Source organism: Grammomys surdaster, unplaced genomic scaffold (assembly GCF_004785775.1).
Source record: "Grammomys surdaster isolate TR1022 unplaced genomic scaffold, NIH_TR_1.0 143, whole genome shotgun sequence".
NCBI lineage: Eukaryota > Metazoa > Chordata > Mammalia > Rodentia > Muridae > Grammomys > Grammomys surdaster.
Genome location: NW_021604601.1, coordinates 8,667,771 through 8,682,422, shown reverse-complemented (window position 1 = coordinate 8,682,422; position 14,652 = coordinate 8,667,771). Strand labels below are relative to the sequence as shown.

The 14,652-nt window shown below is 42.6% G+C and overlaps 1 protein-coding gene across 1 annotated transcript in view; it reads left to right on the top strand.

The window, feature by feature from the left end:
- Positions 1-899: 899 nt before the first annotated feature.
- Tmem242 (transmembrane protein 242) overlaps positions 900-14,652 on the top strand; it is a 28,858-nt gene continuing 15,105 nt past the window's right edge. Inside the window, exons 1-3 of the mRNA XM_028764394.1 lie at positions 900-1,021; positions 1,525-1,625; positions 6,920-7,057. Of these exons, the coding sequence (XP_028620227.1) occupies positions 937-1,021; positions 1,525-1,625; positions 6,920-7,057 (324 nt within the window). The 5' untranslated portion in view covers positions 900-936. The remainder of the gene's footprint in view (positions 1,022-1,524; positions 1,626-6,919; positions 7,058-14,652) is intronic.

The window sequence follows — 14,652 nt, the reverse complement described above, 5'->3', positions numbered from 1 at the left end:
AAGCATAGAGGGGGCTGGCTTCATTTTTAAAAGATGATGTCATGTGCCTCAGGTCTCCTTTTGAGAGTCTGAAAACGCTGGCTACTTCCCACTAGCCTCCTTCGCTCAGTGACCGTTTACTCAATCTATCACCATTGGCACATAGTCCTCCCGGCCTGCCTACAGGCTGCTAAGGATCCCAGCAACCCTAGGGTAGCCTTGGAGCCAGTGTTAATAAGCCCTGAGAGAGGGTCTCTGTGCTCTGCTGTCTAGGCTGGCAGTGTTCATTCAGTCATTTAGCCAGCCCTGGGCGTCCACTGCGGGCGGGCAAATCAGATCGTGGGAAGGGCGTGTGCTTCAAAGCTGGTAGGTTGGTGCTCTTCCAGGACTGGGCACGTCACTTAAACCTGTAATAACAACTATTTCGAAATTCCTCAGAAAGAAACGGGGAAAATATTGAGGCTTGCTTTTTAGAATCGTGACATGCTAGCGCGGACCAAATCCTTAGATACAGTGCAAGTGTATCAAGTGGTAAACAGCACCAGGATCCAAGCCAGGCTAAGACGGGGCTCCGACTCCATCTGCGACCTCTCACTGCCTCCTAGAGTCGGAACTGAGTATTCTTTCAAGTAGACAAAAAACAAAAAACAAAAACCTTACTAAAGTCCAACAAATCGTCACCTTGCACGAAGGCGAGTGATCCTTCCAGGAGGGCTGTCTTGTGGGACGCCTCCGTCGTCTCTAGATTGGGGACAGACAGCAGTCCTTCTGTCTTCTTTCACTGCAAGAATGTAAGTGGGGGGGGGGGGCCCCCCCGGGGGGGGGGGGGAAGGCGGGGACTCGGACCCTTCTTCAGGTTGCACAGGGAAGGTAGCGGCGGAACCTTTCTTCTCTCTCACTTGAGCTTCCGCTCCGGCCTCTTTGGTAACGGAAACAGTAGAGGAGGAGACTTTAAATATGGACACGTCAGGTTCTGGACCCGGGGAGCCTTCTACGTTAGAAGCTCCAGGGTCTCCGGAAGATCGATTGTTTCTGATTAAAGGTATGCTTGCCCTGCGCTGGGATGTGATGTTCTTGAACACATTCTGTTCTGAGAGCCCTTATCGTAGGCTTTATTCTGAACACAGCCAGTGCGGCCCATATATCACTCACTGGGTGAAGTCTCCTTGGGCTAGGGCGAGTAAGTCCTGCCATCTAGTCTCCAGTCCATACTGTATTTACCCATCCCGATATATAGATTTTTCTCGTGTCCCGCCCTTTTCTGATTGCCACTATCTCTTCTTCCTGTGGAAAAACTTCGCGCTGCTGTCCTAGAGGACAGAGGGAAGGGAAAACACACCCATTCTCAGCCCTAAAGAGTCAAGCTTCAGAGTGTCCCCTTGAACCAGAGGTCGTGAGATCACGCAGGTTTCCCGTTTCCCAAGAGTCGCTTAGCCATGATGCTTCGAGTTTTGAATGTAATCCTGAAAGTATCTGATACTTACGTGTGCACTTTAAAAAAAAAAAAAAGCTTTATTTTCAATCCCTTCTCCCAATTCTTGGCAGGTGGAATTTTCCTTGGTTCTGCAGCCGCAGCGGGAATGCTAGCTGGATTTGTTACAACATTATCATTAGCTAAAAAGAAAAGTCCTGAATGGTTCAATAAGGTTTGTGACTCTGAAATCCATCCATAGCATTGCTATTGTTTTTAACAAAAGACAACTTTTTGCATACGAAAAAATAGTGACCTTCACTCACATTGTTTTAAAAAACACACCCTCATTGGTTTAAGAAGTATACTAGTTGTCAGTCTTGATCTTTTTCGTGTGCTTCCTTAAAATTAACAGAACGAGACTTTGAAGAATAACTGAGCAAAACTTTGGGAACCTATTCATTGTTTTCCCTACAGCATGAATAAGTAATTTAGTATTGATAATAAGAGAACCTGCTTTGAAGAAAAAGCAATGTTACTTAAGTTGCAAGAAGTATATTTCATAGATGTTAAAGTTTTAACATTCTTTAGAATGAGTGAAAATTTTGTTTTTGTGTTTTAATGCAAGGGCCAGGCGTTATTCAGCCACAATTGCTATAAAGTGCCTGGCACATAGTAGCTGCTCTGAAAGGATTGGATGACTATAACCCACTTGAGACAGAAAATCATTATTCTGTTAGTAAGATTGTACATTTGCTGTCTGTCGTGTACCTGCTTTCCCTGGTTGGCAGGGAATTTCTCGATACATATTTGTAGTTGCTTGTAATATTTTGTCTTTTCCCCTCCCACCCATATTGCTGATTTATTGTTTACTTCGCCTCAGCAATTGTTTACTTGGGATCCTTTATGTTTCAGGCACACTATGATTAAGGTGGAAAGGGTACAAGAATAAACATGTCTATCCCTCAGGAATTTAAATGTCTGTTGTGAGAGACACAATTAGATATTCACACAAATAACTATATGGTTAACTTGATGTATGCTACGGAAGAATGTTACTTGAAAAACCATAAACCAATTGAATTCCCTTCCACTTACCTGTAATAGTCATACTTAAGCTTTGAATACTGTAATGACAAGAGACTATAATGTATCTAAAATGCTTTCCAATTCTCTCTCAATACTTTAAAGGTTTATGGAGCTACTAAGATCACTTCTGTGGCCCTAGTGGGCCATTTTCTCCCTGTATTCTGTAATATTTTTAGAGAAGAAATTAATTTGTGGCAGATGTCATTAAGACCTAACCAATATTGGTACTTTAACACCTGAGCTTTGTTTGGTTTCCAAACCACAGGTTTAATTATATTAACCCTTGCATCAGGGATTGTCTTGTTTCCACATACTGACAGCTTGGTTCTTTGTTTTGTCTGGGATTGGATCATGGCACATGCCATTTGTGGTCTAACATAGTTGTAAACTGTAGTCCACAAAATCCGGATGGTCCTTGAGACAACTAATTTCCTATTCATGTTTAGAGACACACAGTGGCATAGTCATGGCGCCGGTAGCATAAAACAGTCCTTGCAGTCTTTGAGTACTTCGTGTGATGCACCAGTAGTTTTTTTAAAAGAATTAAAAGGAACCAACATTAGGTAAATGCCATTGTTGAAAGATAAAATTCTTATAACTATTGAATAATAACACGTGGCTCTGCCTGACTTGTAAATTTCTTGGAAGGTGGGAGATGTGCATGAAGCACCCCTGCTTAATAGTGAAGGCGGTTTCCTCTGGAAGCAGCAGCTGCCTTACCAACTGAGTCAGTGTGTTCCTTACAGAGTATCTTCTTTGTGAGGGGACAGCCACAGACTGTCAGTCACTCAGAAATGGGGTGTTTGTGGCAGGCATTTTCTTAAAAACACAAAGCAGGCCTGACTCTTGAGCAAAGCAGTTGGCAATCTTTGTTGCCAGTGTTAATAAGCTTTCAATTGAAAACACTTGACTGGTAACTGCCATTATCCACTTGATAACTTCTCCATACTTAACAGCTTTGCTGGTGTGATGTTATGACCTGATGATGATTTTAAAATACTGCTTAACCCATGGGATCAACAGTCAAAAGATCCGTAATGTAGATACCAATCCCTTCTGAATAGTCACTCTGAATGGCATAGTGTCCATTTGAAGCACAAAGATGACCAGTCGATTTGAATGTTACAGATGGCAGAAATTTTGATTAATAGAACTCCATATGGCAACCAACCTTCAGAAGGCTTTGTTGTTGTTGTTGTTTAGTACTGGTGTTATTACAAAGAAGGAAAGCTAATAAAATACTTCCTTTTCTAACCACATCAGTGTGAGGCCCGAGTTTTGTCCATACACTTCAGCTATCAATGAAAAATATAAGAAAGCATTTACAGCAGATTGACTACAAATATGAAAAGCTAGCTTTTAGGCTGTAAATTTAAGAAGTGGTGAACAAAATCCTAAAACATTGATCCTCTGTAGTTTTTTTGGGGGGAGGGGTGGAGATAGCTATTTTAATATGAAAATGAGTGTATAACAATTTCTCAGTTTTAATTTCTAATACATTAAATATTGATAAGACCTACATAATTAAACATCTCTGTAGCCTATGTGTAAAGGAAGTTGAGAAACACTGTACGGGTGTCTAAAATGTTCTGTAAGTTTGCTCCACACAGGGAAATGTTGATGTTAGCACCACTCCACTCACCAGATCTCACCCAAGAGCACAGCAGCTGAGTTTATACTGAGCACTGGATTAAGATGCTTCAGTCACCACCCAGAGGACTTCTCTCAGTCCTAATTCCTGGCAGCCAAAGGTTACTGTTGTTACCCACTCTTCTTACGGCCTCACTCATGTGATACACACAGCCCACTGAGGCACTGTGTGTCCTTCCCACCAAACAGCCAGACACACGCATGCGTGGATTTAGCAGTCTGTCCAACATGACACTCCCCTGCCCAAGGAATAAATGTTACTGCTTTTAGCAATGCTTTTATTTAATAAGCTGTACTTCAGCCTGGGAACAAATTCAAATTGCAACCCAAAAGGACTTTGAAATGAGCACCCTTTCATTTGGGGGCTGCCTGTGCTTTTTCTATTTCATGGGGATAATCATGCCCTTGGTGCTTTCTTTCCTAATTGCCAAGTCTTATGCTAGGAAGCTGGATGCTGAAAAAGAACAGTATTGAGCAAACAAATATTATTCTTTTTAATTCCTTGAATAAAGAGAAAGGGGAAAGTGCAAACTGAAGTAAAAAAAAATTATTCCCTTAAATTTCTTTGATCTGTACACACACTGAAAAGAGATAAGGAGAGGGGTTGGGGACAGGTCTGTGTGTGTGTGTGTGTGTGTGTGTGTGTGTGTGTGTGTGTATCTAAGGCCTAAGATTAGAGCCCTGGGCTGACATGCTAGGGAGCCAGCTACCACCAAACTTTATCTCCATGCCTCCAAGATTATTTTTTAAACCAGTACTTTTTACACACTGGTTTTAAACATGGTTGTGAGACTAAATGAACTGCCATGTGTGAAAAGTATGTGCATGTTTATGTGCGTGTTATGTGTGTGTTATGTCCCCATTTGGTTAGAACAGTGAAAATACAGAATTGATGTGTGTGTACACATGAAGTTTGCCTAAAGTAATTCAGTGTTCTGCTTATCTTAGCATCATGGCCTGGCAGAACTTCATCACATACCTGAGTTATTCCAAAACCCTTTTGTGAGTGGGACAGAACAGGCAGGTTACCAGACATCCTTTTGATATAGCTTTAAATTCTAATAAATAAATAAATAAATAAATAAATAAAAGTTTAAAATTATATTACAGGTTATAAGAGCTACTTTAGTGATATAATTATATCACAATATTGGTCAGATTTAGATGTAGGGAAAATAACTAGATGGACCCTTCTGTCCCCATCTTTCCTGGAGCTCACAGATTTGGCTAGACTGGCGGCCAGCAAACCCAGGGATCGTCCTGTCTCCATCCTCCCAGTGCTGTCATTCTCTCAGGCCAGCATTGCTGCTCCTGGCTGGCTGTGAGACTGGAGATCTGAGCTCAGAGCCTTGTCTGCAGCACTTCACGCACAGGGCCATCTCTCCACCCCCAGATTGATTATTCCTTAAAAACCCATTTGCTGTTTACATAAAATGAATCCCAGGATTACACTGAAAAAGGCTAAAATGTGAAACTTACACAGTTGACCTTTGACATGACAGTTTGCTTCCTATAAATGTGAACGATAGGTCAATTCTTGTTACTTTCTTATGTTCTGGTGCACACTAGGAGAAATATCCATGGCCTCAAGTATTACAAACACGGAATAGAAAATAAGCTGTCTGTTGATTTTGGAAATATTGAGTACAATAACTACAGTATAACTTGTTCTATTCAATTTTCAAATATGGAAGCCTTAATTTTCATTTTAAAAGTGGGCAGGGGAGGGGGTTTAATGATGGGAAATGTAGCTTTTAAAACTTGTGTGTACACACATACACTCATCTGCACACATACACAGATATGTATGCACACAAGGCACACATACATGTGCACACATACACACACAACTTGTTTATATGGCTATATCTAATGTCTTAGAAGACAACATTATTTTTTGCTGAGTTAAATCTTTTCTGCAAAAAGTCAGCCCACATTATTTTGAACAAAGGTTATGAATATCATTTGATAGAAGAAAAAACATGTGTTTAGATTTTTTAAGAAATTTAAAGAGAGATCAATCTTCAATATCAAAATTCTCCTAAAATTCATTTTTGGAAGTATGGGGATAGTAACTAACATTCCCACCTCACAAGTCAAGTGACTGATATTATACAAAAGCTACTGTACCCGTTCCTAACAACCTGAGGCAAACCTGAGATTCTGTTTTAAATCTCTTGAGTTATTTTCATGTGACTATCTTTTTTATTTGGTTTGGTAAAACAAATATCGATTTGTGTATGTGCATGTGTAACATTTCTGTTCTTTCTGTTGGCAAAGTGGCTACTTCATTTGTTTCTAAAATAAAATTGATGCCAGGGCTTATGAACTGGTCCTAAAAAATGATATTGGTTGATGCTTTCACACAGCACATGTGCATAGGAAAGGCCTGTACTAAGAAGCATGTTAAGCAGTGTACAGAAAATTACTCTAAAAAAGAGAAGAACTTTAGTGAATTTGAAATGACCTTTCCAGGCGGAAGACAGTGTTATAAACCCATTATTTCTTATCAGATTAGCTAATTCCTCGAATGCTGATTTAACGAAAATGCCAGTGGATCTTGATGGAATGTTCTAGTTTTTTCTGGAAGGATAAGTGACCACAGTGCCTCCACATTCAAATGTCCAGCAGTCAGAAAACTCACATGCTTACAGAAGTAGTGAAGATGCTCCTTGGGCTGGGCTGGCCTCCCAGAGCCAGGAGGCTTGCATGGGGAGTAATGTAATTCCCTCCTAACAGTTCTAGAACATTTACTGAGTATTTTACCCAAGCTTTCTGTGTTCATTCCAGGGCACTATGGCCACGGCTGCCTTACCAGAGAGTGGGTCTTCCCTTGCCCTGCGAGCCCTGGGCTGGGGTTCTCTTTATGCCTGGTGTGGAGTTGGTGTGATCAGCTTTGCAGTGTGGAAAGCCTTAGGAGTTCACAGCGTAAGTACCCAGCTTTGTGATGCCTGACTCTTGACTTTGTGTTGTCTAAAGTTCCTAGTTTTCAGATTTGCATATATTTTGGTCCCTGTTGTCTGAAGTAATGACCCAGAATATGACTAAGTTCTTCCCAATATGAAGCAGGCAACTTGTTAGAAGTAACTTACAAGTTTTTCAAATATGATTAATACTGATTCAGAGCCGACACTTGTTCTGTATAAATTGGTGTTAGTTGTTTAATAAAGTTAGTGATTTGGAACTACTTTGTATATTGTTTGACATCCATATATGTAATATAACATTTTAATTAATTTCTCAAATTATTAATGTGTTATATACATGTTTCAGAGAAAAATTGTAAGCACCCGTGTGTGTGTGTGTGTGTGTGTGTGTGTGTGTGTGTGTAAAATGGATACCCTGAACTAAAAATTATGCACTAAGAATGACTGGTTTCTTTGTCTTAAATGATCAGAGAGAAGCTCCGTGGACCAGGGTGTCCAAGCAGATGGTAGTAGACAGTGGTTTGCAGTTGGTGGTATTAGTGGCATAGATAAACAGAGATTTCTCATATCACAGTCAGCATGGAGTCCTTGTGGGTGGGTTTGGGGTGTGAAGTCTGGGATGTCTCTAGGCACTGTGTTGAGCATTGAGAAAGTGGACGGAGACAGCTTGAGAGGAGCAGGTGTTGGGTAAATCGGGCTCAGTGTGGGACTTGTGAGCTTGAGCTGTCTGTTTGATAGGCATGTGTCCTGAGCACTGTTTGATTGCCCTGAGGAGACATGTGATCAAGCCACCTCTTACAAAGGAAAGCTTTGATTTGTACTTTTCTCTCACAGTACACTGGAAAACATGGCGCACCTGTGCTTACCTCCCTCCAGCTTTACTGCACGGCCACTGTTGCCTGTTCACATTCCTCACAGTGAACTGGGACTCCTGAGAAAAGTCAGAAAACCTGTCACTGGAGGATTGTTGGCGATTATTGGCATTTGTTCCATTTCTCCCACTTCAGACATTAGACCAGCCATTTAGACATAGCTAACTAGAAGATGCTGCTTTTGGGAGCTGGTGAGGTTGGGTCGCTTGCCTAATACAGCATACCTTTCTGCCACCAGGCTGGAGCTTGGAACTCAGCTCTGAGTGTCCAGGGCTAGGTTTTCCAGCTTTACCTCCACTCGCAAAGATGAGAAGTAAAGTAGGGCGAGGGGAAGGCAGGGTTGGATTTGACCGGTCTGATCACTTGGTTCTCAGTAGCTTGCCACGCTTTCCTAGATCGATGTCAGTCTCTTACAGGGATGACCTTTCTCACCTCACAGAAGAGGAGACTTCTTAAGCCATCCCCTGAAGCAGAAAAATGCTTAGGCTATGGGGCAAGTGAAGAGAAGATTTATAGTTGACTATAATAAGAGAGTGGCTATCTGAAAAACTAAGAGAATGTTGACAGAAATATGTGAACAAATTAATAGGCTATGGGTAAATGGTTTACTTTCCTAGAAACATCACTATATGTCAGTATTGCTTTTTTAAAAGACTGCACAGGGTGCTTATGGCTCATAGCACCCAAATGTGCCATCTGTGTGTATGATGTCATTTTTATTAATTTGTACCCAAAAATAAAGCACAGCTGCCTGGGAGCTCAGGAGACCTCCCTGACTGACTGAAGTCTGTTTGGAGACACTTCTGCTCCTGTGGAAATGATAGGCAGTGGTGCCTTTTGCATTAGCCATGCGATGCTGGCTGACAGCCTGTGCTCCCAGTGCTTAGTGCTGTGGTCATCAGCAGGGTGAGAGCTGAGGTGTAGGATTACAAGAGTCACCACAGGCGAGGCCCCATTGCTGAAGACAGCACCTACGCACTCACTGAACGTGGAGAAGCCGATCTGACTCCTGCTTAGGGCCTTCATCCCTACGTTCCAGCATCTTTGGTACAGAAAAGTGCTCTGCACACTACCCAAGGAGAAACGTAGACACCAAGCCAGCCCCTTTGATCTTGAGTGCTGCTCTGCTATGGCAGTGCGGGGCAAGGGTAACAAAGCTTGTGGGAATGACAACCAGTGTGTGATCTGACCTAAGGGCCACCTCATGAGATGAAACCCATGCCTATCACTGCTTGGGTACCAAGAACCTGAGACTAAATAGCCCAGGGACCTAGACTAGAACCAAATACTGTAGTTCTAAAAAGAAAACAAATGTAGCAATAAAGTGACATTGTACTACACTCGCAGATTGGTGCCTCCGTTAGCCATCACTAGAGAAGCTTCCTCCTGCATCAGATGGGACCAGAGAAGGAGACCCATGGTCATACTGTGTAGAGTGAGAGACTGAAGAACACTTACGATAAATGGGATGTCTCCATCAAATTCCCCGCCCCCTGGCCCCACCCCACTCCCTATCCCAGAGGGACACCTCAAGGAACCCAGTGGAAGAAGAAGCAGAAAGAGTAAGCCAGAGGGATAGAGGACACCAAGAAAACAAGGCCCTCTAAACCAATGTGATCAACACAGAGATTGAGGCAGCAAGCCCAGGGCCTGCATGGGTCTTCACCAGATGGGGCCTAGAACTGAAAGGAGAAGTGGACACACACCCCATCTCTAACCCGAAGCTCGGAGTCTCACTGGAAAACAAACTACTCTTGAGGGTAGACTACATACCCAGCACTAGATGACTAGCAGGAAATGAACTCCACGGCATCTTTGACGGTCCCTTCTCTCTCAGTGTTGTGTCAGGGCTTTTCCATGTTATTATTTTATGTATATTTTTTCTTACCTTGTTTTACTCTACTAGTTCTCTCCCTCCTCCCCCACCCCCCCTCTCTCTGTGCACTTATGTGTGTAGTTTAGTGTTTTTATGGGATCACACTGCAGTTGAGTGGGTCTCTGTTTCTCATGCTTTCTCTTTGGCTCTTTTTCTTCCATTTGTTTTGTCCAACTTCGATGTAATAGTTCTATCTTATCATATTTTATTTTATTACTATCCTTAGAATCCTGTTTGTATGAGAGACAGTGGGGCTACCCAGAGCTGCCTCTGCAGAGACAGGGCTCCCCTAGCAAAGATCACAACCCTGCTCCAGGCTCCTAGATAGCAAGGAGGTGGGTCCACATGAAGGGAGTGGGAGGGAACTGGGAGTTCCCATGAGAGGAAAGGACTATTTTCAATAAAGGGGGAAAAGTAAATAAAAGAGTCATCATAAGAAATCAATCTAAATTTTCATAGACCAATAAAAGTAGGTTATCATACTCCTGAGGATTTGGCTTTATGGGCCAGACTGTGCTATTTTAGTTTCTAGAGCATGAACAACTTTGTTTTATATTATCAATAAGAGGATTGTTACCTAAGTAAACTATTTTCTAGTTAGCATTACTGAGTGTGAGAATATGTGGACTCTGACATTGCATCTTAATGTCCTGTAGACAGACAGCCTCTCTCCCACTTCAGAGGCTGCCGGGCTCTTCCAGTCCATCCGATCTCCAGAGACACCCCTCAGAACAAACCCTCTGCCTAAACCCTGTGCCAGGGCATGTCTTACAGGGTGGGGGTGTTTGTTAATCCATCAAGTTAGTCCTCTTGAACTCATTTGTGGGGCTACCCCGAGCTGGCTCTGTGCCCACACACTAGGACAGGACACAACCCTGCCCTAGGCTCCTAGAAGACAGTGTGCTGCCCTGCACTGACAGTTTGAGTTAAAACAGGAGTCTGCCCTGAGCCTAGCAGTGAACTTGAATCTCTCTTGAGTCTAGTCCCATTTGGGAAAATGCCACTTTTCTACAACTTAAGGTGACAGTCTCAGGATGACCCACTCCTCTGCACTGTGGAGGTGTACTAGGAGGTGGCCATTCCTAGATAAAAGCCGGCAGAGCAGAACCAACTCCATTGTCTGGTAATTGCCACCCTCTACCTTGAATTGTGCTCTCTGCTGTAAGTCCAGTTCCTCTCACCTGCCATCTAGTGGCTGATTGTGAGCAGCTCACCTGAAGCGCTTAACATTTCCCGTTTCAATTCACAGCTACCCCTGCTGGCCTGAGAGGCAACATGTTTAAACTGCTCAAATCAAAATTTCAGTGTTTGAAAGTGGTTTTGCTTTACTGCTTTATTACCCATAGTTATTGTGAAGTTTCATTGCACAGAGAACACATAGAATACATCAAGTGTAAAAATACATTTGTATCTTAGGTAGTGGGGTAGCATTTAAAGCAGATCTTCACTAAAAGGACAGTTGCTTCTCATAAGCTTTGGCATTAGTTGGCCAAAGCACTAACCTTGCCCAAGGTTTTAGGTGAGGCCTTTAGAAACCACTCCAAGTTTAGCATCCCAATGTCCTGACCAGTACTGAGCCAGCAATACAGCTTGATGCTCTATGTGAATTCACTGGTCATTTGGAATTGTGGTTGAATTGTGGTTTTTTATCATTTGAGTATGGTTGAGGCACTATTTCATCCCAGTAGCTTTACTAGTGGGGGACGGAAGTAGTTGGGAAAGCCTTTCCTGTAGGTTCCTGGGTTCCTGGTTCCCTCATTAAACCAGCTGTGCATGTGATTCCAGGAGACAGGCCATTCAGCCCTGGCAAGTACACATTGGGTCAGTGTGATTACACTGTTACTAGGACAGATGGCTTAGCAAATACTTGAGAGAAATATTATCTTAAGTGGAAACCTCCTGTTTGTAGAGGGAAGGAAATTTCTGTTATTGGCATGTTACTTGTGCAGTGACTTGTTAATTTTGTCACTAGTGTCCTTTATTATTTATTAGTTGGTATTAATTGGTGGTCAAAGGGCTTCTGAAGAGGTTTAGCTTATTTACAGCTATACCACCCTGTCTGTCTGTCTCTCTCTGTGTGTCTGTCTCTCTCTGCATCTGTCTCTCAAGGTGAAATGTTAACTATCCCACTATCTCTCGGTTGCTGTGATTATAACTAGAAAGGGCTTCGTGTGTGCTTTGCCTGTGGCCCTATGTTGTGTGATGTCACCTCAGAGGCCCGGCAGTCACCACCAGTTGGCATTACTGAGTGTGAGAATATGTGGAGTCTTTTATATTACATTGCATGTCTACAGACAGGAGGGTACAGACACTCCCTCCCAGTCCAGAGGTCATTGGCTCACCGTAAGCTTGTCGCCTATGCTCTCATAAGAGGCTAGGCCTCTCTCGTGGCTTGTATAGAGTGTTCATGATGCCGGGTGGAGTAAGAATTTATAATTTACAGTTGTTGCCTTTGTAGGAGCTAAATTGTAATAATACCCAGGAATGAACATTTTCTCTGTTATGGCAGATTAAATTATCTAGGGATTTGATTTTAAATTGATGAATAAATGGAGATTTAGCTTTATTACTTTTTTTTTTTTAGCTATTGAATACGGAGGGATTCGCCTTTGATAGCAAATTGGTCAGCCCCCTGTTGCTGTAACAAAGTATCTGAGTATTAGTGTCCTCAGGGAAAGGTGTTTCAGCCTACATGTTTGGAAGTCACAGTCTATGACTGAGAGACCCATTGCTTTCTGCTCCTGGGGGAGTGACAGAGAGCAGTGGCCAGCTCTCGGGGTGGAGTAGAGCAGGTCACATCACCAGTTAAGGGACAGACAGAAAGACTTGGACAGTCCACGTCCCAGTGATCCTTCCCAGCATGCTCCTGATCTCCCCACAAGGCCCTCTGCCCAAAATTCCCGCCATCTATTAGGACAACTCTGAGGGCAAGTTTTGAACATGTGGACCTCTGGGCAACATTCAAAATCCAAATTATGGATGAATATATGTATGTATTTTAAATTAAAATGTGTAGAGCCTATAATTTTTAAAAGGTAATCTATAATTTTTCTTTAGCTACACATTATTAAAAACATGCTTATGGAAAAGTGCAGCAGAACTCCCCTGCGTTCCGATCACTGGTCAGAGCAGGGCTTTTCTTTCTGTCTGAGGACACGTCCATAGCATCAAATGGAAGCACTCCAACGTGGGTGTGCTACTCTGGGACGTTTTTCACTGAACAGTCGCGGGGCCATCTTCACACAGTAGAGTACATAAGTCTTCAACACTTTTAATGACTACGTGGTACTCCATTACGTATTATAATCTACTTAATTAGCCCCTGCCACTGGGACCAGCTTTTCACTAGTAAGTATTATAATGAACCTGTTAAGCATATATCTTATTGCACTTTTCTTGATTAAGAAAACTGTCATAAAGATGAAAGATGGTAATGTTGAAGCAAGGGGTATTTTAAAATGTTTTTGATGTGTGTTGCTAGGGGTTGTGTAGAACAGTTGAGACGGTAAGGATGCACAGAGTTCCTCGCTCCCTGGCCGCTGGTGGCTTCTGTTTCTCTGTAATGTTTGCCAATCTGCTCGATGTTAAACTGGGTGTCTCTGACTGTGAACGTTCACCTGGAGATAGTTATGTCTAAAATATTGTGACGCTCCCCAAATCCTGTCCTGTTTCGTTTTCTACCTTCTCCAGAGCCCAGCACCCTTTTCTTTACAAAATCAGAATGTTAGGTGTGTGAAGGAAGCAGATTTTAATTGTTTCCAGAAGTGGGCATTTGACTATCCTGAGAGACTCTGGGAAGTGGTGTCTTTCTGCTAGGATAGAGAGGATGCACTCTGTCTACAGGATTTGTTTGCCCCTCCTGACCAGCTGGCACACACCTGTTACTACAGTATCTGAGAGGTGGGGGCAGAAGGATGGAGAGTTTGGGGTCAGTCTGGGCTATGTAGATTCCAGCCAGCATGGACTATAGAGCAAGACCATCTCAAAAACCAACCAACCAAACAAACAAACAAACAAACCAAAAGTATTTTCTGCAGTTATTTTTTATAACTGCTTCTAGGTGTGTGTGTGTGTGTGTGTGTGTGTGTGTGTGTGTGTGTGTGTATACACATAATTGGTTTATCCTTATTTACTTATTTTTATTTACTTATCTTTATTTACTTATTTTCAAGACATACTTTTTACGCTACTGTGTTAGGCTTACTTCTAACCGCGATAGCCACTGTGGGGGCCTTTACTAAGTACACATGGTTCTTTCTCTGTACTCTTTGCTTATATTAATTTTCATCAGTATTTACCAGTGTGCCTTATTAGAACGTGAGGTTTTCATCTCACAGTATCTATTAAAACATGGGGTGTCTATCACACAGTATCTCTTATTAGAACATGGGATATTGCTGGGCAGTGGTGACGCACGCCTTTAATCTCAGCACTTGGGAGGCAGAGGCAGGCGGATTTCTGAGTTCGAGGCCAGCCTGGTCTACAGAGTGAGTTCCAGGACAGCCAGGACTACACAGAGAAACCCTGTCTCAAAAAACCAAAAATAAAATTAAATTAAAAAAAAGAACATGGGGTATCTATCCAATGTCTCTTATTAGAGCATGGGTCCATCTCACAGTGTCTCTTATTAGAACATGGGTCCATCTCACAGTGTCTCTTATTAGATCATGGGTCCATCTCACAGTGTCTCTTATTAGAGCATGGGTCCATATGACCAGTGTCTCTTATTAGAGCATGGGTCCATATGACCAGTGTCTCTTATTAGAGCATGGGTCCATATGACCAGTGTCTCTTATTAGAGCATGGGTCCATCTCACAGTGTCTCTTATTAGAACATGGGTCCATCTC